Source organism: Gopherus flavomarginatus, chromosome 5, assembly GCF_025201925.1.
Source record: "Gopherus flavomarginatus isolate rGopFla2 chromosome 5, rGopFla2.mat.asm, whole genome shotgun sequence".
Taxonomy (NCBI): domain Eukaryota; kingdom Metazoa; phylum Chordata; order Testudines; family Testudinidae; genus Gopherus; species Gopherus flavomarginatus.
The window spans coordinates 107,110,126-107,135,429 of NC_066621.1; the positions used below are offsets into that span (position 1 = coordinate 107,110,126).

The following is a 25,304-nucleotide window of genomic DNA, read 5'->3' on the forward strand; positions in this document are numbered from 1 at the left end:
TATCTTCTGGATGATAAGTTCAACAGCTTTTCGGTTTTGTTCAGGTTCTCCACTCACAGTGACAACCCTCTCTTGCAAGTTGATCCCATCAGGTTTCTGAGAAAGCTGCACCCAAGCCCCTGACTGCTCCATTATAGCCTTCACTGTAGCACCTCCCTTCCCTATTATCAGACCTGCTGTGCTGTTGGGAACTATAATCTTTACCTGTAATTAAAAAAAATATATATAAATAATACTTCTGCTTTGTGCATAAATACTATCATAATTAGCTACCCTATAACAGGCAGGAAAAACGAAGCAAATTAGTTAACACTTTTTTTTAAAGAAAGATAAAAGTTCATGAGTACAAAAAGAGTGTAGCTCACCACATTTTGTAATGCTTGATGTCAGTTACTAATGTACAACAGAAGGCATACTGAGGGGAATAATAAAAAATCATATTTATAATTCTTCCACAGAATGTTTTCCCTTTAGCTTAGCACAGTTCAGACCAAAAAATTTAAACAAATGCAGATGCTATGCTAGTGGCGAAAGAATGTTTAATATTACATCAAACAAACATATTCATCCTGTATCTTTTCCTTCCAGATTAAAGCAGAAGACTAACTTCCTTGATACAATTTGTCTGAAATAACTTTTTGCCTCATAACTTTTAAAATAATAATAATAAAAATAAAAGCACTTGGCAAAAGCAAATATAGCAAGGAATGGTTGGATGATGTGCTTAGCTCCAAATGTGACATGAAATTAATAGCTCAAACTTTCACTCTCACCAGTATATAGAAATGTATTATGCAAGATAAGATGTTATTCATCTTATGCAAATGTAGCACCATCAGAGAAGGGAGCACTCGAAAGGTAAAATTTGTTTAATTAATAGGATGTGTCATTTTTACATGTTTTATTACCTCTGCTGAAATGTCTTCAGTGAGGAGCATTTCCCTAAAAGAACAGACTATTCCTCTCATTTAAACAAGTTTTACGCTGGTATAACGTCACTAACTTCAATAGATTAACTTCCGATTCATATTTTTGTGAGTAGAGAATCAGGCCCAAAGAAATAAAAATTCAACATAGTATACTGGTGATTTTTCTCACATTTGTTTGCAATATACATTTCTTTAAAAATCTTTTTGATCTTTTAATATACCATATGTCTTATAATACTCTGTTAACACAACAGCTTCTCTAAACAAACCTACATGTACACTGGCATATTGACATCCTCTCATTCATACATTAAAGTTATGTGCAGTAGAAAGATGCGGATAATAGTTTTCAGTTTTGAAACTGTTTTTACCAAAATCTGTCATTTCAATATCAGCAACAATAAAAACACATAAGTATAAAAAAAATTAAAGTGATTTTCATTGTTCTGACATGACCATCTTCTTATTCTAATTTCAAGAAGCTAACTTTCAAATAAAATGTCTGCCCTAGAAAATAAGCTTGTTCTAGTTTACCCATCCATTTGTTTTAGGTTTTAATAAAATACCAGTCACCTCAGTATCTATATGCTGAGAGTGTCAGTCAAATCTTTAAAAGTATGACACATTTAAAAAATGGAGAATGGTTAATATTTTCCATTTAATAATATATGCAAATTCAAAATATTAATCTAAAAAAACAGATTTTAATGTCTGAATTGTTTTGCATCTATTCTGAAGTTTTTAAGCTCTAACATTTCAGTTACATTTCATCAATACCAAAAGATGTTATGTAAAATTAAAGAAATAAAAGCATAAGGCTCTTATTTATTAAAAATGAGTTAAGTGCAGTTCTGTGCTTCAAGACCTAAATATCAAGGAGCCTGTAGGCACAGGATCAGGAGACCTTGGTTATATTCCAAGCTGTTACTGACATACTGTGTGAACTTGGTCAAACCACTAAACATCTCTATTGATCAGTTTCTCCGTCTATAAAAGGTGGATAAAATGCATATAAGTTATGTGAGATCTAGAGACAAAAAATACTAAATAATTGCTAAGTATTTTAGCTGAAACCTTCCTATCTGTTTTTGTTTATATCTTCTGAAATGCAAAGCTATCAGCTCCTGAGGGAACATGGAATCAGCCAAGAAGGCTCAATAATGTGGCATTTCTTTTAGTATTATATTTTGAAGGTTTATGGTTTGTGCCACATACTGAAAAAAAACCTTACCTGACCCCAATGGTATATGCCATGCTAAGCTCCTTTGGGGGGTTGCAGTAGCTGTGACTTGTCAGCCTTGGGCACACTGTGCCATTATAGCCAGGCAAGTCAGTCAGATACCACAGTGATAGGTGCAGTATAAAAGCCTAGTTGGAAGACAGAAAGACATACTGACTTAGTTGATTTAAAAAAAGAACAAACCCCATCAAACTAAAGATCATTTTGAATCTTTCGGGGCTGGTGCTTTCACTGGTTCTTATCAGAACATCCACTGGAATCAGTGGGTGTCTTGCTTAAATACAGAAGTCAGACTCAGATCCTAACTATGCACTTTTGAAGGTTAGATTCTTACCGTCAATACTGACAAGTTAATTTTGACTGCATACATTTTATTATCATGATTCAATTGTGAGTGTTTTACCATTTGCAGACACAATATCTAAGTAAAGTCACATGATTTATTAAAGTCCTTTTTTACATTTTTCATAAGCAAGGCATATGAACTCTCACAAGATAAATTTCCCCTCCCCCAAATATATGTCTATTTAGTCCAATGACATTTTGAGTTAATTAAAAATAATTTAATATGAGTTTTCTAATTTTAAATTTATGAGTTTCAGTCCATCTACAGGAATCATCCAAAGTACTTTTTTTCACTTCTACTCTAAAAAATGACTTAGCAGGTAGGATCTACCTTAAAACTACATTGTGGGACTTCATATCTATTGTGTCTCACTGATTTTCATATCAAAATTTCAGTTTACACATTTTTTTAAAATAAATGCCAACCCTGCAAACTCAGCATGGAATCTGAAAGTCAAAATGAGTTCATTCTGGAGAGTTCCTCATCACCAATATTAAAGGCTCTGGAGCCAGAATTTTGACCCCAGTTACAAATATTGGCCTTAAGTGGAGTTGCATAGGTGAAACAGCACATAATTTGAAGTCAGTGGGGTTGCAAAAGTATCCAGTATTAGGTATTTAATTGAACTATTCTTGTTACATGTAAAATCCAGTTCACTCTCCCATAGTTATGTTTGATCTGCAGAACTGTCAGTAGTAAAAAAACTAATAATAATATAATCATGTAAGTAATAAGATACGACTCTAAATACACAGAGAGCAGATCTGCTGAGTAAAAAGATGTCAACTTTATAGTCACTTTTCAGTGTAAAGCCACAACTTCAGTTCTCAAGTAAAAGCATCATAGTCACTGACAATAAGAAACACTATTATGAGTATTTTTAAATGTTGAAGATAAATAGGCAACAATTCTTTGTACAGTACTTAAAAATACAAATTTAATACACAAATTATTACAATTTATTTTCGGAGAAGAAATGTGATAATTATTGGATCCTAGACATTGTTATACATTTTCTACCTACTGAAATAGAAAACACGTTCTATTAAATATCAAATTATTTTAGAAATAGGGAATTACATGTTCTCATTATTAACTCTTCTTTAAATGACGATCTCCTTCAGAAATTGGATTTACTATTATAATCCCAGTAAGGAATAAATTTTGTTTGGATGTATAAGCACATCAAATATTGTGTAAAGGCGATTCTAAATGAAAGTTTTAAAGAAAACTCTAAATTATACCAAAATTCAGTTTTAATTGCAGCAGAGGGATAGCTCAGTGGTTTGAGCATTGACCTGCTAAACCCAGAGTTGTGAGCTCAATCCTTGAGGGGGCCATTTAGGGATCTGGGGCAAAAAATAGTTGAGGGTTGGACTAGATGACCTCCTGAGGTCCCTTCCAACCCTGATAGTCTATGAAATAACTCTTCATAGCCCTGCTGATATAGGATTCTCTTCTTCAATTTTGTCCTCTCTAGTTATAAAAGTCCCAAGGGATAGGACTTCTTTATGGAGATTATTTAATAACCTAATACATGCAACCGTCAAGATGTTTTTTCCAGCTATTCAATATAGTTTTTGTCTTAGTTTCATCTCATTACTTTTAGTTATAACCCACACCATGAATCTCTCCTAATACTTCCTCTCCTTCTGTGACATTTATACACTTCAGCTAATTGCAATCTGTTATTCTATCTCATTTTACCTCTCTCCTCCCACCCTGAAACAATTCTACCTCTTTCCTCCCCAAAATAAATGCATATTTCTTTCCTAAAAAAATCTATTTCACACTGACCTAACTGCATTTTGATCTCCAAATTCCCCCTCTAATTTCTTTGTCTGCCACACTCACCAGTTCTATTTTAACCACTCAGAACTCCATCTGGACTCTGCCCCACTTACCTCATCAAAATTCCACATTGTAGTCATCTTAACTAACTTATCTCACCTGGGATTGCTAGACAGCCTGGCAGAAAGAGATAGAGCTCACCCACCCTAGCACATCTGATTGCAGATTAAATGCACTGCTACCATGGGTCTAGGAGATTTGTCTCAGGGAGGAAAGGGGCTCCATGCCACCTACCGACCCTAGGATGGCATAACTACATCAATCGAGGGGTTGGATTTTTCACACCCCTGACTGATGAGGGACACCAAAACAATAAAAATTATATACAGAATTTAAAAATGTCTTTCCTGTTCTACAATCATCTTGGATTACTATACAATAATAAAATAATTGTATATATCTATTTCACTTTTTCTCATTATGCTCTTTATTTACTATTTGTACTTTAGTCAGCTTGACAATGAAACTGGACTGTCTTTTTGTACTAAATGCAACTTTGCTCCCATGCACTTGTATAGTGCTGCAGATACAGCAGGGATATATTTACATCTAAAAATGTCACAAGCTGTTCCAACCAGCCTAACCTGGCTCCTCCCCCACCCATGATCTTCAGCGTCCAGTCGGACCCAGTTGCTAATCCTCCATTCAGCTGAACCTATACTTCTCGAGGTCTTTCATTTTAGCAACAAAATTAACAATTTTCCACAAAAGTTGGTGCCTACTTTTATTATTGAAAGTTATTTGCATCAGAAATGAAGACTCAGAACTGAGGTTACGGAAGAGTTATTTATCCTAAAGGAAAGAATTCTGTAGCGTTTTAAATTTCTTGCATGAATAATTGTTTTGTTGTCCCTCATTTTGGGTCTTTGTCACCCACTGTGTCCCACATTTGGGCCTGGACCACTTGAAAGGTCTGGCTTATCACACTTCTGACTCTTCTCCCCATTTTCAGCACCTGAATACTGACTTTCCTTTCACACGCCAATGTCAGACTATTGAACTTTATAGGCAAATAAAAACCTTCTTCCCAGTTTACATTCCAAATTGTAATAGTCTGATGTCAGCGTGTGGAAGGAAAGCCAGCTGCAGGTGCAGAAGCAGAGACTGTTTTTCTGCCAGTGGCTGCATGTGGGGTCTAACATCCATATGGAAAGGCTATCTTTTTCCAACAGCAGTTTCCTCTTGCAAGTGAAAGTTGTGGGCTGAAAGAGGAGAATTATTACAATTCTGTCTCTGCTCAATTATACATATGGTCACACTCTTCTCAGAAGAACTTAGCCATTGACAAATATATCTTTCCAAGGTATAATGAAAAATGGCACAAAAATTCCATGTATAGGTCCTTCTTCCTTGTATAAACATAAATCAATGGTTTCCGAGTGGAAGAGAGGAAGAAAATGAATTCTCCATGATACATCGTTTTAATAACATACAATGAAATGTCACATCTCTTTCTTTTTTTGTTCTGTGTAACAAAAACAAGATTACCTACTTCATGTATTAATGTTTCATGAGTTTCTAATTACATTTGTAGAGGAATGTTAATGTATTTTGAGTAGCTTCCTTTACACTTCTCACTTTTTTATAATTAAAAAAGAAATAATGTGCTGGTTACTTACTGAATTATACAAGCGCACATAAACATGGATTTTCACTCTGTTACTGAACCTATAGTGTGTGTAGTGAAGTAATCATTCACACATACTAAGCTGTCATTCAGATGAAACATCTTTCAGAAGCAATGTAAAACTGAAGTCCTAACTGCTGTGATCAGTAAAGATCTTATGGCACTTTTAGTAAGAGCTGTGATGTTAGTCTCAGTCATCTGGCTAAATTCAAAATAATTTCACACTGCCTTTCAAAAATCACCATACAGTTTCAGTCCTTCATTTTCTTGCTCTACTTTGTTGCATAGTGTTGCACAAACTGTTGCCACTAATGCACTCAGACATGGCTGTATTTCACAAATCACTGAATGTTTACCATATTTATAAAGTCCAGTAATTTGAGATGCTTTGCTTGAAAGACATGATGTAAATATAAGATAATATTATTAATGGAATTGCTTAAAAGAAAGAAAGTGCGCAATGAACTGACAATGAAATAAAATAAAATCTTTAAAGGCCAAATCCAAGTCCTACCTAATTCACTAGCAAAACTCCTACTGACTTTGACTGGATCTGTATTTGACCTTAACACTGAGCCCCAATCCCTAGCAAAAGCTCTAATTAGGTATCTTAGTAATTGAATGATACTCAGAGGAGTGGGGAAGGAATCATCATCCCCAAGCACAGCAGACCTATTCTATGGAAGCTACTATTGCCTACATCAGGTAATTAAATTTGTCCCCCATACAGGAGATGGAGTGGAAGATCTGTGCAGTAGCCGATCCCTTGTACTGGCACCCGTTGCCCTCCTTCTACTGCTGTGTTCGGGGCTAAATGCCAGTCATGGAGTGCACACTTACTGTGCATCTCCCCATGTCCTATTCAAATCCCTTGTGCTGTGGAACCTCAGTGAGCATGCAAGAGGGGGGCTGGGCAGGCCCCTGAATAGATAAACTATTTTAGCTGCTCCCTTACAAATGAACAAAATATGTTACTCTGTTTGTACTTTATAGTCACCTACATAAATTAATTTAAAGTCTAATTCATTAAATTCAGTATTACAAAATACAAATATTGTTAGCAAACTCTGGGAACTGTATTACATTTGTAGTAGCAAAATAAATGTCAGATTTCATTTTCAGAAAGATTATTTATACTTTTTAAAGAAATACTATGATTCAGATTCTTTGGTCTGGCTGAGCTGTACTGCGGGCACAAGCAGAGGTAGGACAAAGATGGATTTCAAACAGCTTTATGATTTCCCAGGCTCGAGGCCTTTGGGTGCTAGTTTGGTCCCGGAATTATGCCAAGCTGACCCTGTTTAAAGCAAGGCCACAACCTTCCTCACTTTTCCTGGAACAAGTTCAGTTGCAAAGACTTTGGTTTAGAGCTATTGTGCTAATTCTGCACTGCCAAAAGAATCCTTAAAGGGCTGGATCCATTAGCTTTATGGGTGCTTTGTGGCACCAAAGCAGCACAAAGTCTTTCTAGATGATATGCTCTAGTTCAACCAGAAGTTATTGGGCTTGATGCAGGCATCACTGGGTGAAATTCTATGGCCTCTGTTATGCATGATATCAGACTAGATCTTAATAGTCCTTGCTGACCTTAAAATCTATAAGCAAGAACTAAAGCAGCCACAGACTCACAGCTCCCTGCGGAACCATAGACGAGGGAGATGCACAGCCCTAGGAAGCTGCTAGGGGGGCGTACAGCCGGGGTCCATTCCCGGCTCCAGCCCCCCCCACAAGCTGCAGGTAAGAACGGCCCGGCTCCAGCTGCGGGTTGGGGGGCAAATGGCCCCTGCTCCACTCCCCACCACATGCCACGGGTCAGTGGGCACATGGCCCTGGCTCCAGCCCCATGAAATGGGTCACAGGTCCCCAGCTTAACCCCAGCTGAATGCAACGGGTCAGGGAGGCACATGGCCCCAGCACCGGCCCCCGCAAACATATTGCAGGGCCTCAGCTCCAATATCCACTGCATGCTGCAGGTCAGAGGCACACAGCCCTGGCTCCAGTCCCCCACCGCATGCCATGGGTGGGGTGGTGCATGGCCCCGACTCCAGCTCCCGATAGAAGCCGTGGGTTGGAGACACACAGCCCAGGCTCCAGCCCCTGCCACATGCCGCAGGTTGGGGTTGCCCGGCCCCAGCTCCAGCCTGTGAGTCGGCGGCGCACAGCCCTGACCCCCGCTGCATGCCGCATGGTTGCGGCTCCTGCTGCAAGCCACATGTGGGGGCGGACAGCTCCGGCTCAGGCCCCTGCTGCAAGGGGTGGTCTCGGGGCTGGGGCAGTAAGTTGGGGCACAGGAGGAGGTTTTCATGGTGCTGACTCTGGGAGAGATTTTGGGTGCAGGAGGGGGCTCAGGGCTGGGGTTTGGGTTGTGTTTACCTCAGGCAGCTCTCCAGAAGTGGCAACATTTCCCTCTGGGTCCTAGATGGAGGTGCGGCTAGGTGGCTCTGTGTGCTGCCTTGCCGGCAGGCGTTACCTCCACAGCTCCCATTGGCTGTGGTTCCTGGCCAATGGGAACAGCGGAACCACCACTCAAAGAGGGGGCAGCACGCAGAGCCGCCCTCACTATCCCTGCGCCTAGGACCCAGAGGGAGATTTCCACTTCCGGGGAGTTGTGCAGAGCCAGCTAGGTAGGGAGCTTGCCAGCCCCATGCAAACCAGAGGTCTGGCAACCCTACAATATCGGGACAAATGGCATCCCGATCGTACATCGGTTGGGACCTGGGACAGAGAGTTCAGTATCGGGACAGCCCCGATTTTATTGGGACATCTGGTCATCCTACCTGCAAGACATCCTAAAAAGGCATTATGAATTTCCTCCTTTAATACTGTTGGCTAAATGATAGCATTTTTGAATGACACTCCAAACGACATCATATTTTTTACTGACAAAAGATTTTTAAAATTTTCCTATTAAATCCTACTAATGAACATTGCTTTCAGCAAGAGCTGTTTGTTAGCTTCCATAGAGCAAAAGCTTGTCAACATTGAAAGCTAACTTTTAAAAAGGATTTAAGCATTTTTTTCTTTACAGACATCAGGATATTACTCATGGTGACATAAGCATACTGTTAAAAAATAATCTATAAAAAATCTTATTAAAACAGTACTTAGAATCCATTTATTGCTCTTTATCAGTCAGGTAATGAAAGCCTGTATTGTTAAACCTGTAAGTAATAAATTCTCCTGGGTTAATACGTGATTCATGACCAATCATTTATTAAACAACATCATTACGGACAGGAAAAAATGAACAAGCGATTTGTTTTGAATATTTAAAAATGACCCAAAGAAGATAAAGAAATATGATATAAAGTTAATACATAAAATGAAGATACAAAATAAGGCTTAAGTTAGTATTCCTGTGGACACTGATCAATATCTCTAGTATAAACAGCTCTAGTACAGCACGAAGAGGACTACCTGCTACAGCTAATCTCACAAGATTTTTTCATCATATCCATAATGTACAGTACACAGCAGATCCAAACCAAAATTTTCCACCTCTTTTTCTAATTGGGATATTTTTTCTGTTAAAAGTATTTTTTCCTCTTTACAGGCTGTTAGTCGGAGGTAGCTGTTATTACAAGCCTCCCATAGCAGCAAGATTCCTGTGGCGTCTCTTTTTGCCGCAGTTAGGGATTTGCATATGAGGATATATTGGGCCAATCTATCCTCTAGGTCCGAAATGGTGCAGATATCTGCAAGGGCTTGTTCAGTACTTGTTCTTTAAGTAAGCACCAGTCTTTCTTCAGAAGTAACACACTAATATGATTGTAGTTGAATAATTTAAAAGAGGCACTAAGATAGCAACTCTCTCAAAAGGTCTCAGTAGGTATGCAGTGACAGAAAAAAATAAACTCCTAATTACTGCTTGCTCAAGCTTGGAGGAAAGAACTACCACCATAACACAACACAAGACTCTATCACTTGCTTATTTGTGTGGGAAAATAGGTATGGCATGTTCACATCCAAGGAACAACTCAAGAAGAAAATAACAAAAGGGCATCATCGTCCCACAATTCATATGATTCAAAAAGAAAAGAAAGTAAACAAAAAAAACAGCAAAAATGTTTCCTTACACAGGACATGTATAGTATCCTACTCTATTTACACTAAACTAAAGCCTAGTATTAGAAAGTCACAGCTGAAATAATCTAATGGATAAGTATGTTCATGAAATAAAACAAATGAAAAGCTTCCATAGAAGGGTTCTATGGAACAAGCGTGTCTCTCTGTTATGGAGTTAAGTTGATTCAGTGTTAGAAGTGACAAAGAGTCCTGTGGCACCTTAGACTAACAGAAGTATTGGCGCATAAGCTTTTGTGGGTGAATGCTTTTTAGAGATCCAGACTAACACAGCTATCCCTCTGATACTTCAGTGTTAGAGTTACTCCATATCTGCCTCTGAAAATTATTCTTGCAGCATATATGCAGTAAATAGAACAGTTCCCTCCTCCGCATCTTAAGTGATGCCACACAGATAAAGAACACTGCACAGTTCCTAGTACCATCAATGTGTGGCATGGCTAATTCACTTGATATTTGGGGGGCTTGATATTTTTAAACTGCTCCCCATTTTGTACATTCAAATTGTGTGCAGGTAAAAATTGTGAAGTAGCAATGGAAGATTAGCTTAAAACTCTTAACATTTGCACCACAGAATATATAGGTGTACACACACACACACACTAAATGATGGTGAAAGACAAATTAATTATTGTATTATATTCATATGAGCATTGTGAAAAATATGACCAGTCTGGAGGGTAGGAAGTTAAACTGCTGTATTTAGATTAACAATTATGGTTTTGTATTAAGTCTATAAGGTTGTCTAATAATATATGCAATACTCAACATACAGACTTTCTGACTGTAGTCTCTGTTCTGCCAAGCTCTGCTAAGTGTAAGAATGGAGAAGTGAAGGGATGCAAATCTGACTTTAAGCTACTTTTGTGCATAAGTTAGAGCAGCCTGATTTCTGTTCTGAACTACATCTGGCTTGCCTCATCTCCCTAGGGTTGTTCACACAGCTGAGAATAGCTTTAGTGCAGTGGAAATTTGGCCACAGTCCCTATACAGCACCTACATCACTGGCTGTGTGGAAGGTTGTGTAGAGCAACTCTGTTGGTTCTACAGCATGTGGGGACTTCCCTTATCTTGAGGATCTTTTCCAGTGGCTGCCTCTGCTAGTTTTAAGATCCCTTTACATCATTCTGGCAGTGCAAAGCGGCAATAACAGAACGGATAATTGTCTTATCGTCTGCTTAACTGTTAAAATGAGAAGTTCATCTAGTAGGAACCACACAATTAACACGTCAACAAAGGCCTATTTCAAAGATGGCATTAATGAAAGAGGAACGGGACAGTTAAAGAAACAATAGCTCAATATCCATACCTCTTAAGGTTAAAAAAAGTTAATTTGCAGAATCTATATTAGAAAAGGAATGTAGTTTCACTAATGAATGCATGTCTTCCAGGTATAAGAACCACCTTTGACTGGACTAGGGGACAACATTACCCCATAATGTTAACAGAGACTTTTGACATGTTGATATGATGAGGGTCTCCTCTCACAGACACTCTGAATATTTTCTTTCAGAGGCTGTCATGGTGCTTTCTGACAAGGGTCAGAGAACAAAACAAGCTAATAATACCAGAATATTGGTCTAAGAAAATATTTCTATACTTTGTAACTAAGTTACAGGACAACCTAGCACTTATCACAGTATCTGTTTAAGTGTGATTTATTTACAGTCACCTTTAATTTTATGATTTTTTTTCTCTTTATTTTTGTAAACTGGCAATGAAATGTTCTTTGAATCAATACAACCTGAATTAGATTATGGAAGTGTGGTGATAACTGAAAGGCATCTAAGAGAGAGAAACAAAACTCTTGACATTGGCGGAGGTAGTGCCAGAAATTAGTAACTATTTGCTTATAAGATTAAAGACACAGAAGAGGTTGCGATATCCCTTCCCAAAAAATGTAACAGAAGAGTTGGTGAGTGTTAAGTGGGCCAGTGGTAAAAGCCAACCTCCCTGAAAGGTAAAAAGTTCAGTTACAAGTAGGCTGGAGTAAGAGTAGATGACTGCATTCTCCTCAGAAGCCTCATGAAACTGAGATGTGTATCCCATTAAAGCTAGCCCAGTGAGGAAAATTACAAATACATACCACTGAACAAAAATTCTCCAAATATATTGTCTCCACAGATCCACACTTTTGAGGATATGTTCCTCCAAAAATGGGGATCTGTATAGCTATATTTCAGAAAAGGGAAACTGAGTAAAAATAAAGTATAAAAACAAAGAAATGGTGAGGATTTTTGAATTGTGGGCAAGAATGATAAAAGCAAGGCGTGCACAGCTATTGAAGTGTAGCTATTATATGCATGTAAATACCTGTGGTTAGATGCTCAGCTAGTGTAAATGGGCACATGGTGAAATGGCAATTTACACCAACTGTTCGTATACACACATTTGCACACATGCATCAGACATTTATGTACCTAAGATAGATGAGTAATTATTTGTGTGCATCTAAGTGTAAAAATATAACTCCAAAAGAGTAAAGGCAGAGTCATCAGATTCATTTTTGGAATTCAAAGTTTCTATAGGTTTCCCTTCCTTCATCTGTTGCCTTAACTTCTACTCCTACTACCCCATCATTATTTTTTCTGCTGTGATGGATTTCAATTTTCTTATATTCTGATGCAGATGTTCTTGTTAGCACTTAGTCCTTTAGGAACCACAGCTCTGATAATGTCATTTTGAAAACAATCATTTAAAAACACAAAATAAAAAACATCTGTCTCCAAGCACTGAGGAAAAGTGAGGAAACCAGCAGCTAAAATTATGCTTTTAAAATATTTTTCTCTTTACAAATCCTTGTTGATTGCAGATTTCAATACTGTTCATTATATTGCTTTTTTTAATAGAAAAAAATTAATTAGATACAATTAGTCTTTATTACTTCTAAGAGCAGGTGGTGATTTCATTTTAAAGAAGGGCTTAATTTCACCAATTAAAGATGAATTTATAATTACGTATTCACACCCATGAAGCATCAGGTTCACAAGGTGGAGGTAAACTCTGAATTGTAATTTTTTATAGTAAAACTGCCTGTTTGCAAGACAGAGCTCAATCTGTGTATTATAAATTATTTATTGTTTATGAAAATTCTCAAACCTGCAGAAAATAGAAAGTTATTAGTATTGGTGCCACTTCATTCAGCCATATTAACATTGACATGAAATATTAAGCCAATGAGCAATGGGTATTTTTTTCATGGTTTAGACACTAACTAGACCATATTTCAAATAAAAGTAATCTGATATTATAAAAATGACAAAACATTCCAAAAAAATTCCATATTCAGAAACTGGTAGCAAACTACTCATACTTTATTGATATGGTTTATCAGCTCCAAGGACTCATAGACACATTTATTTCTTATATTTCATTACTATTCCTCTACTTTTCTTACTTCTAAAAAGTCAATAGTCAAAAGGAAAGACAGTATGAATGTTTGGAACAATCGATAATAGAGCAAGAATATTTTATTTAATAATTGACACATTTTAACTGACATATGATACACATTGTACTATACTTACACTACTGCATTTGAGATTGAGTGACAAGTGTTGAATGGTATAAACCATGGATTATAGATATATTATATCTACAACAGTAATAACATTTGTAATTTGTGACTAAACCATATCTAATATAGAGAACATATTAAACTATTGCATCAAGGCATCACATATGTATGTATTTTACAGTAGAACCTCAGATTTACGAACACTTCCGGCATGGACGTTGTTTGTAACTCTGAACAAAGCATTCTGGTTGTTCTTTCAAAAGTTTACAGGTGAACACTGACTTAATACACCTTTAAAACTTTACTATGCAGAAGAAAAATGCTGCTTTCCCTTTATTTGTTTAGTAGGTTATGTTTAACACAGTACTGTACTGTATTTGCTTCTCTCTCAATCTTTTTTTTGTTTCTGCTGCTACCTGATTGTGTACTTCCTGTTCCAAATAAGGTGTGTGGTGGACTGGTCAGTTCATAATGCTGGTGTTCATAACTCTGAGGTTCTACTGTATACTGAATTATCTTCAAATTATTCATGGTTTCTAACAAATTTAAATTCAGAATTCTAGATTTCACATAGATTTGCCATCTGAGTTGTAATTTGTATGCATTGTCTTGCATTCATACTTTCCCATATTAGTGTTAGAAAAATAGGAATAGGTTATTTTATCACCAAAAATTACAGTAAAATATTTATTTATAACTTGTATGTAATAAAGACAGCTATTAATGTCATATACATAAATATGTGTTGTCTAGCAATTCAAAGTCTAACATTATTTGTAAATTGCTATTGAGAATATATTTGAAATGTCTGGCATGAATTCTCTAATTACTGTGAAACAATAAAAGTAGGGATTCATTCAAAGCCGAATGACACTAAGCAGTTCAAACATAAATGAAAGATAATCATATATAAACCGAGGAACTTCTTTAATCAAAAACTAATTATCAACTATTTCTTTCTGTTCATAAGGAGCTGTAACTTTGCTTCTGGAGCAGATACATACATTTTTTGTAAAGCTCATTCAACTAGATATTCTTGCACATAACATGATCAATAATTCCTCAATGACCTGCTTATCTTCTGACATGGTTTCTTCTTTTGCATCATTTAACTGCAAATAAGCACTGGTCTGTAGAAGATCTGTAAGGAACTCTGTTCTGCTTCACTAGAGTCTTTCCCATGACATTAATCACAGTTTAATTTCATCATTAATCTACTCCACAAAGCAATAACACTTTAAAAGGGCCTTAAATGGGAGACTGCATTTCAGCATCTTACTGGTAGAGGGCATATGTTAATTTAATATCACAAATTATTACAATTACAATTAAGAAAATAAAATGGCTTCAATTATTCTTATTACATTTATGCACTGGGTAAGTGAACAATAAATAACCATAAGAAAAGCTGTAGGAGCATGAAAATAGAATAATATATTACAGGGGTGGCCAAACTTACTGACCCTCCGAGCTGCATACGACAATCTTCAGAAGGTCAAGAGCCAAGGCACACGTGCCAAGGCTTGGGGCTTCAGCCCCCTGGGAGACACCTGCCGGGGCTTGGGGCTTTGGCTCCACTCCTATTGAGACCCCCCTCCCTGCTGGGCAGAAGCCCCTATCCCATCATCCCACTGCAAAGCAGAGGTCCCGAGCTCCCCCCACAATCTGTACATGGAGAATGGGGGTATGTGGAGGGCTCCGCGAGCCGCACTTAATTGTAAAAGAGCTATGTGTGGCTCATAAGCCACAGTCTGGCCTCCTGTGACATATTACATTAGAGATGTGAACGAAGCACTTATAATGAAGTGGAAATTGCCAAAGTAGAAATTTTCAGAAATTTTGAGAAATTATAAATTTAAAATATACTTTTCCCCTAAGGCCCCCATCCCAATAATATATTCCAAATTGGAATGGGTGCATAATTTTGAATGCATCATTTTTATTACTGATGAAGGCGTGTGAAAAACAATGAGACCAACATGACTCTCACAGCTCGGGTTTGGTTTACAGGTTGCCACTTAAAAAACAAACCAATACCTTTTTAATTGTAAATTGAGCGATTTCAACATGGAATCAGTGAGAAACATGAAACCTCATCGTGCCATTTTGAGTGCCACTTTTCAGAGAACCACCACACTTGAATACAACTGATGTTACCAACATATTCTGCTTCGGATTTACAGTAGGCAATTAGGGGAAGACGACCGTCCACAGTAAGTTGATTATTTTTACATATATAACTTGCCCAATATTCACAGGACATAGTCCTACAATCTGTGTTCTACAGTGCAGAAACACTACAAGCCGCACTATCCTACTATATAAACCTCTGTAGTACCCTATCGTCTGCTGCTGATGTATGGAATTTCCTGAAGAGTGGGTGAGGACTTCAGTTTTTTAAAAAAATGAATTAATAGAAGAGACCAATAAGACCTCTAAGCAAAAAGATTGGCCCTTTATTTACCTTGGCTTTTTTAAAAGTGATATAAGGAATATGACTACAACTTACAGAGTAAAGATCATAAACAAATACTGTTATTCAATTGAATTTACTTCTCTTTATACTATTATACAAGGCAAGTTTGCTTTCCATTGCCCTACATTCCTGAAGTTAATCAAATGTAATTTACACCACAGTAAAATTAACTGCAGTTCTAAAACAATGATAGTTTATGGAGAGAGCAACAATAAAATGACCCACAAAGGAAATGTAACAAACTTAGTTTCAGACGTCAATAGCATACAATATTACGGAGGTACTGATCGTGACTTCACAGTGAAGGAAATGTTCTTAAAAGGGTGTATAAATTACTATTTTAAGAACTATTCTAAAAATGGTGAAGACATTATTCTTATTCTTTATTTGTAGGTGGCCTTTCAGTGTTCATTTGTATGTCTTTTGAATTATGTAGTTTTTGTTTGTTTTCCTATAATAACTTTTAATAGGAAGTGGTCTCTGGAATTCAACTACTTGAAATTCATTCCTCTACTAATTTTTGTGAAGATATACAATTTCTAAAAAAAAAAATATACAAATTGTCAAAAAGTGGAGAGACTGCCACAGATGAATTTCAGAGACCACTTCCTATTGAAAATTATTATATGAAACCAAACAAAAACTACAAAAAAATTCAAAAGGCACAAAAACTAACATTTTATGAAGCTTCACACTGACAGACCACCTATGAATAAAAGATAATTTCTTCACCATTTTGAGAACATTTCTTAAAATAGGATCAAGGGCGACTGTGTTCTTTTTCATAACTGAAAGTTTGTGTGTCAGCAGTGACTGAGGAATAAAATTTTCAGAGAAACTCATGAAGAATTGCCCATTTTCAAAATGGCTGCCTGAGGAAGACACATGGACTGAAAAATTTCATCCCAAATGGTTAAAGTTTGATACAATATAAACAACTGAAAACGACAAGGAGTCCGGTGACACCTTAAAGACTAAGGGACTTATTTGGGCATAAATTTCTTCAGATGCATGGAGTGAAAGTTACAGATGCAGGCACTATATAATGACACATGAAGAGAAGGGAGTTACCTCACAAGTGGAGAACTAGTGTTGACAGGGCCAATTTGATCTGGATGGATGTAGTCCACTCCCAATAATACATGAGGAGGTGTCAATTCCAGGAGAGGCAAAGCTACTTTTGTAATAAGCCAGCCACTCCCAGTCCCTATTCAAGCCCAAATTAATAGTTTTAAATTTACAAATGAATTTTAGTTCTGCTCTCTCTCTTTGAAGTCTGTTTCTGAAGTTCTGCAGTGATCTGGAAGCCTACTTTCACAGTCGCTGACTCAAGGAATATTTTCAACACACCACTGAACAGTGCACTGACCCACAGGAACCCTCCTACCAACACTACATGAAGAAGAACTCTGCGTGGACTCCTCCTGATGGCCGAAATGACAGACTGGACCTCTACAAAGAGTGTTTCTGCAGATATGCACAGGCTGAAACTGTGAACAAACAGCATCACTTGCCCCATAACCTCAGCCATACAGAGCGCAATGCCATCCACAGCCTCAGAAACAAGTCTGACATTATAATCAAAGGGGCTGATGAATGGGGTGCTGTAGTTATAATGAACAGGTCAGATGGGGCGGGGGGTTTGAGCATTGACCTGTTAAACCCAGGGTTGTGAGTTCAATCCTTAAGGGGGGCATTTAGGGATCTGGGGCAAAAATCTGTCTGGGGATTGGTCCTGCTCTGAGCAGGGGGTTGGACTAGATGACCTTCTGACATTCCTTCTAACCCTGATATTCTATGCTTCTATGAACAGGAGGCTGCTGGGCAACTCTCCAACACCACATTCTACAGGCCACCATCCTCTGATCCAACTGAGGAATACCTAAAGAAACTACATCATCTACTCAAGAAACTCACAGCTACAGCACAAGAACAAATCTACAAGGACAGAGCCCCAACCAGGGGTATTCTGTCTGCTACCCAAGATCCATAACCGTCGATGCCCCATCATCTCAGGCATCAGCACTCTTACAGCAGGATTATCTGGCTATTTGGACTCTCTCCTCAGACCCCACACTACCAGAACTCCCAGCTATGTTCGAGACACCACCGACTTCCTGAGGAAACTACAATGCATTGGTGATCATCCTGAAAACACCATCCTGGCCACTGTGGATGTAGAAGCATTTTACACCAATATTACACATGTAGGATGGACTACAAGCTGTCAGGAACAGTATCCCTGATGAAGCCACAGCATGCCTGATGGCTGAGCTTTGTGACTTTGTCCTCACCCACAACCATTTCAGATTTGGGGACAACTTATACCTTCAAGTCAGTGGCACTACTATGGGTACCCGGATGGCCACACAGTATGCCAACATTTTTATGGCTTAGAACAACGCTTTCTCAGCTTTCATCCCCTAGGAAAGGAGGCCCTTTAAGAATTTCACCTGGATTTCAACAATTTCCACCCCACCATCAACCTCAGCCTGGACCAGTCCACACAAGAGATCCAGTTCCTGGACACTACAGTGCAAATAAGTGACGGTCACATAAACACCACCCTATATCGGAAACCTATTGACCATTATACATACCTGCATGCCTCCAGCTTCCATCCAGAACACATCACACGATCAATTGTCTACAGCCAAGCCCTAAGATACAACCAAATTTGCTCCAATCCATCAGACAGAGACAAACACCTACAAGATCTTTATCGAGCGTTCTTACAACTACAATACCCACCTGGGGAAGTGAGGAAACAGATTAACAGAGCGAGGCGGGTACCAAAAAATCACCTACTACAGGATAGGCCCAACAAGGAAAATAACAGATTACCATTGGCCATCACGTACAGCCCCCAGCTAAAACCTCTCCAGTGCATTATCAACAATCTACAACCTACCCTGGAAAATGATCCCTCACTCTCACAGACCTTGGGAGACAGGCTAGTCCTCGCTTACAGACAACCCCCTAACCTGAAGCAAATACTCACCAGCAACTACACACTACACCACAGAAACACCAACCAGGAACCAATCCCTGTAGCAATGCCCGTTGCCTACTCTGTCCCCATCTACTCACGATCAGAGGACCCAACCACATCAGCCACACCATCAAGGGCTCATTCACCTGCACGTCTACTAAAGTTATATATGCCATCATGTGCCAGCAATGCCCCTCTGCCATGTACATTGGCCAAACTGGACAGTCCCTATGTAAAATAATATATGGACACAAATCAGACATCAGGAGTGGTAACATACAAAAGCCAGTAGGTGAACACTTCAACCTCCCTGGACATTCTATAACAGATTTAAAAGTAACTATTCTTGAACAAAAAAACTTCAGAAACAGACTTCAAAGAGAAAGAGCAGAAATAAAATTCATTTGCAAATTTAACACCATTAATTTGGGCTTGAATAGGGACTGGGAGTGGCTGGCTCATTACAAAAGCAGCTTTGCCTCTCCTGGAATTGACATCTCCTCATGTATTACTGGGAGTGGACCACATCCACCCTGAGCGAACTGGCCCTGTCAACACTGGTTCTCCACTTGTGAGGTACTCCCTTTTCTTAATGTGTCATTATATAATGCCTACATCTGTAACTTTCACTCCAGGCACCTGAAGAAGTGAGGTTTTTTTACCCATGAAAGCTTATGCCCAAATAAATCTGTTAGTCTTTAAGGTGCAGCTGGACTCCTTGTTTTTGTGCATAAAGACTAACACGGCTCCCTCTGATAACTGAAAATGATGTCTCATACTGACAAGTGTTAGGCAACTTTAATTATAGGCATTACTACCACGGCTGCTATTCTGAAACCTTAAAACCAATGACAAACAATTCACTATGTTAACATGTGTTGATCCTGCTCGGGAATGTAAAGTTGGTACTGGTGACTCACAACAGTGCCTCAATAGCCCAACTGAACTAAGAGAAGTGAGAGTGGTATTCTAGAACGTTTCTGACTGGGAAGCCTGGAAGAAATAGGAGGAGCTAAAAGTAGGGAGAAAGTTTGAACATACTTAAGTTTTCTTATAGTTAATTTCTGTATTGTTAAAACCAGACCTAAGAACAGGACTATCTTGTGAGCAGGTTACTTACAGAATTACATTTAATTTTTATTTACCATCTTTTCAAGAGTGGTTTTGGTTAGAATTGTAACCCTGCAACACAAGGATCTGCGTATCACATGCATCTGAAATAGCATGTTACCTGCTACGTGTTTTCCCAGTTGTGCTTTTTTTAAGGAAAGATTTTATTCTCCTCTCTACACAGTAGTGATGATGTAGGAGGCAGAAATGGCAGATTCATTTACATTATTAGTCTTGAAGTAGCATCTAAAGGCCCCTAGTCCCACTGTGCTACACACTGAAAAACATAATTAAAGCCCTTGTCCTGAAAAATTTACAATCTAAGTAGATAATAAAAGTATGCTGAGAAATTGCTTCTTTTAATTTATAATTATGACTAATTTGATATGAAGTAATTGATAGAAAAATAAATTCAAAACATTAAGATATCAGTTTTCACAGTCACCTTTCTGACCATAAAAACAGCACGTCCTTAATAAAAGAGAAAATATGACTGGCTGTTGTTCTGTGCATTCACTCTCCAGAAATACCCAGTACAACTGGAGCATTGCTGTGACCAATTATCTGGAAGGTATGCTGAAGGAATCTTGGCACAATAGGAAAAGCATAAAACGTTCAATTTAGGACAGAATATAAACCCAAGCAGATTTAACAGCAATATTGCACTTGGCCTCTGGGCATTTCTAAGATCATTACTAAGTGGCTAAGGTTACAATATTCCTGCTGGTCAGTAATTCTTTGACTGGGCCTTGACTGTTATTACCTACAGGAAATCTAATTTACTGTCAGAAAAAGTAACAGTGAAAATGACCACATGCACAAGAATAGGAAAAATGATGCTTACAGCTTCTAAATAAGCTGTGAGGTCACATTTTTTTGGACTGTAGCATAAGGGATATTAACAGGGGCTGACTGGCTGGCTCAGAGTCCACGATACTGTGCTATAGAAAAAGGGCTCATCACTAGTGTAGGCAGAAAATCATCCTCTTACATCCCACAGTGCAGGGAGTCAACTGCCTTCCTCTTTCTCCTCCTCAGAGCTGCTTCCACAGGCAATGAACCCACGCACTGCACCTTAGTGCAGACATTATCCCAAACTGGTCATCAACACAGGGCAGATGATCAGTTTGGGATAATGCCTACACTAAGGTGCAGTCAGTTGGTTCATTGCCTCTGGAAGCACCCTGGGAGGGAGATAGTGATTCCGTGAGTCACAATTGCCTCTTTGTCTCTTTACTGTTCTGGAGAAGAGGTCGACTGTGATGTGTCTATACCTGTTGCAGCCTACGCTCCCCGATGCTCTGGCACAGCTATGTTGCTGGGCACATTGAGAGGGTGTAGTCATGGCTCTGCCCACTCCCCAACCCCTGCCCACCTGCAAGAGTGAGGAAAGTAGCAGCTCCACTGAGCCTGCTTCCCTTTGAGCACAGGAAACTGTGGTATATTGCAGAAGTACACTGGGGTAAGGGGATGGATGTCTTAAGCACCCCCTTGTGCCAGTGCACACAATGGGACCAGATCTGGCCCACATTAAAGATCCCTGACTTTGACTTGGTCACATCCTACAGTTTCAGAGTTGCATGGAGTTAGACTAAAGATCTTTCATTAAAGTCAACAGGAGTCATTTAATTAAATCGTGTACAACTGAAAACTTAAACTGGAAATGATATCTCTAAGTCTGACACACCAATCTGAAACTTACTATGTCAGGTTTCAAAGTGATAGCTGTGTTAGTCTGTATCAGCAAAAAGAACGAGGCATACTTGTGGCACCTTAGAGACTAACAAATTCATATGGGCATAAGCTTTTGTGGGCTAAAACTCACTTCATGAGATGCATCCAGTGGAAAATACAGTAGGAAGATATATATACATGGAGAACATGAAAAAATGGGTGTTGTCATACCAGCTACAATGAGATTAATCAGGTGTGTCAGGTAAGTGACAGGCAAATAGTGTCTAAAGACTTAGCACTGAGACTATGTTATGCCCTGTGTCTCAGGAATTTCCCAGGTGAAGTTTCCATAACACTCAAGTAAAGAGGAATGACTCAGAAAGAAAGTGAAAAAATAAAATAAAGACAAATACTAAGCACTACCTACTTACATATCAATAGCATAATGAACGTCAGAGTCATTTGACTGGCACATCAGAGAGGGAGAAACATAATTTAGAAGGTAAAAAAATCATTACACCAAATAGCAACTGCTGGGATATATTTATTTTCAATTATTTTTTATGCACTAAATTCTATGGCATTGGAAATATGCTGTTTCAAATCCATAGGAGTACACAAGTATGGTCAGCAAAGGCACATTACTTGATCTCAGTCACTACAAAATTATAGGGAGATGTGGAGGTTCTAAACCAACAAAGATTTATAATACAAAACACTTGACTTACACAAAGAAACAAATGAAAAACAAATGCAGTTAATAGAGCATAGCTTTAACTCTGCTCAGGAATTGGTTGCAGACAAAGACATTGAGGCTCATCACCCAAACAGAACTCCCAAATGCTAATTTCAATCCAAGAAAGCAGCAAAGAATCCTGTGGCACCTTATAGACTAACAGACGTTTTGGAGCATGAGCTTTCGTGGGTGAATACCCACTTCCTCAGATGCATGACATGCATCTGAGGAAGTGGGTATTCACCCACGAAAGCTCATGCTCCAAAACGTCTGTTAGTCTATAAGGTGCCACAGGATTCTTTGCTGCTTTTACAGATCCAGACTAACACGGCTACCCCTCTGATACTTAATTTCAATCCAGTAAACCAAGGTAACCATAGAGATTTGGCATCTACTCTGGACTCCTACCACAGAATGAACAGTAGCCCAGAAAAATGAATTTCCTTAATTCATATATATAAATAATATATCAGAGGTGTTAATGAGTACCTTATGTCCAGAGTGCACAATCGGCACTGTCTTCAGACAGAGAACTTCGCCTTCTTATTAAATTGAAACGGAGAGGTCACATTATACAGAAACGAATTAACAATCCATAAAACTACCTTATTACTGCGGAACACTAAGGGCTAGCCCAACCTACAAAGACATCCGTGTTTTTGTAACTATTTTAGGCACTCTCATTTGCCCAGGTTACAACACTGATATAACCAATATGTCAAACAGGTTTGTGAGTCTGAGCCTATCATGATACTTACCCATCGTTGTGTCCGTGCATTCTGGGAAAATCTGGTTAGTCATCTAACAGTGTCTCAGTAAAGGATACAGCACCTAAATGACAGGACTGCTATTATCAGCACCTGGAGCAATGTAAACCTACTGCAGGGAGAGCTGGGAAGCAAGAGGACTGGCTAAATCAGCTGACCCAGCACAGCTAAGAGGTACCTCAACAAAGCAAACTTCAGAGTTACAAAGCACTTACAAGATAACAGTCATATGCCAACTTAGGCAGTTGGCAAGAGCAAACCCATTAGCTGCCAGTTTTTAATCAAGTACTGGTATTAACCATGGTATGTGGTGATAGAAATCATGTTTTTAAAGCAACCACAGAACTAATGGGCTATGAACTCAGTTAAAACTTTTAGAATAGAGAGGGCTTTCGAAGGTTGGAAATCAAAAAGACAGAGCTTTCTTCTTCCCAAATCCATTCTTAGAGAGTGACCACAAAAACAGCATTTTAAGAGAGGAAAGACAGGGGGAGAGATGGGGACGGGGAGCTCAATGGCCTAAGAGGAGACTAGAAGGAGTGAAAGACTAGGTTTAGATTCCTGGTAGGAATGGCATGTCTAATTGGGCTGCTAATGGGGGAAGCTACCCAAATAAAGTGGACCACCACCAGACGGCACTGATGGCAAGACCTATATATCAATACTTCTTTGAAGAATATCCAGATTTTAACCAAAGGGACCATGGAATTTATGCAAACACCAAATGAAATCCACTTTTCATATTCTACAGTAACATAGAACAATATACAGGTACACTGAAGAGAAAACCTCTTATTTGGAAGGTTAAACCTAGCTATTATGTTGGAAGGTTAAACCCTCACCAATTACACCTCTACCCCGATATAACGCAACCTGATATAACACAAATTCGGATATAACGTGGTAAAGCAGTGCTCTGGGGGGGCGGGGCTGTGCACTCCGGCGGATCAAAGCAAGTTCGATATAATGCTGTTTCACCTATAACGCAGTAAGATTTCTTGACTCCTGAGGACAGCGTTATATCGGGGTAGAGGTGTATTTCATTTTCAGATTGAAAACTGGGGCAGAGGCCAAAACGTGTTTACGGAAAACTATACAGTATGTACAAAACAGGCCTACTTGGAGTAAGTGGAGGTAAGAATTATGGCTTTAAGAGCTCTTTAATGTATAACTCTCAACTAGAACAGCAATATTTTAACACACAGGGGAAGGGAAAGGATCTGTCTAATGTTCCTTGTGATAGTGCCTTGCAACAGATGAAAGAAAGTGTTTGAATTTGGGACAGGAAAAGAACTGAGAACATGAACTTGAATAACTGTTCAAATTCAAGTTTCTGATCTATATCTCCAAAGCTCTCAGGTCTGGCTCATGTTAAGTGCTGGACCACCGCATTCTATGAGACTGTATGTGTTGAATTCCAGTTCAGGAGACAAAACAGTTTCAACAATTGGCTCACCACAACTATAGGACACTTTGCCAGAAATAATTAGAATAGACATGAACGTCAGGCCCTTTGGAACAGAATGTATCTTTTTGTGCTCACTTTAATAGATATGCAAGGTGCTCAGATACCACAATAACGGCTATGATATAAGAACACAGATGGATGGCCCAACAGACAGACAGATAGCTGCACCCTTCAGGCAGGCTATCGTGAAATGCCCAGATACTAGAAATGGTAAAAAAGGATTTTTCAAACTAAATATTTGATAAATTTAGGCTTTTTGGGGGGCATGGGGTGAAGGTGGTGAGATGAGGGGGTTCTGAATAATTCCTGAGCTGATATCTCTGATATCTGATTTGGACAAATCCTCTTTAGACCTCGAGTGCTTCACAAACCATTCACTACAACTTCTGCATTATTCTTTATTCACAATTCACAGTGTGTGATTAGTTATATGATATTGTTTCTGCTTCCTTATTCGATGACAAACTTTTCATCAGGAAAATAATGAA

At 38.6% G+C, this 25,304-nt stretch overlaps 1 protein-coding gene across 3 annotated transcripts in view; it reads right to left on the reverse strand.

Moving 5' to 3' along the window:
* NOVA1 (NOVA alternative splicing regulator 1) overlaps nucleotides 1–25,304 on the reverse strand; it is a 246,743-nt gene that overhangs the window by 4,971 nt on the left and 216,468 nt on the right. For all 3 annotated transcript variants that reach the window (XM_050953907.1, XM_050953906.1, XM_050953905.1), the window contains one exon: nucleotides 1–204. This exon is cut by the window's left edge. In XM_050953907.1, the coding sequence (XP_050809864.1) occupies nucleotides 1–204 (204 nt within the window). The remainder of the gene's footprint in view (nucleotides 205–25,304) is intronic.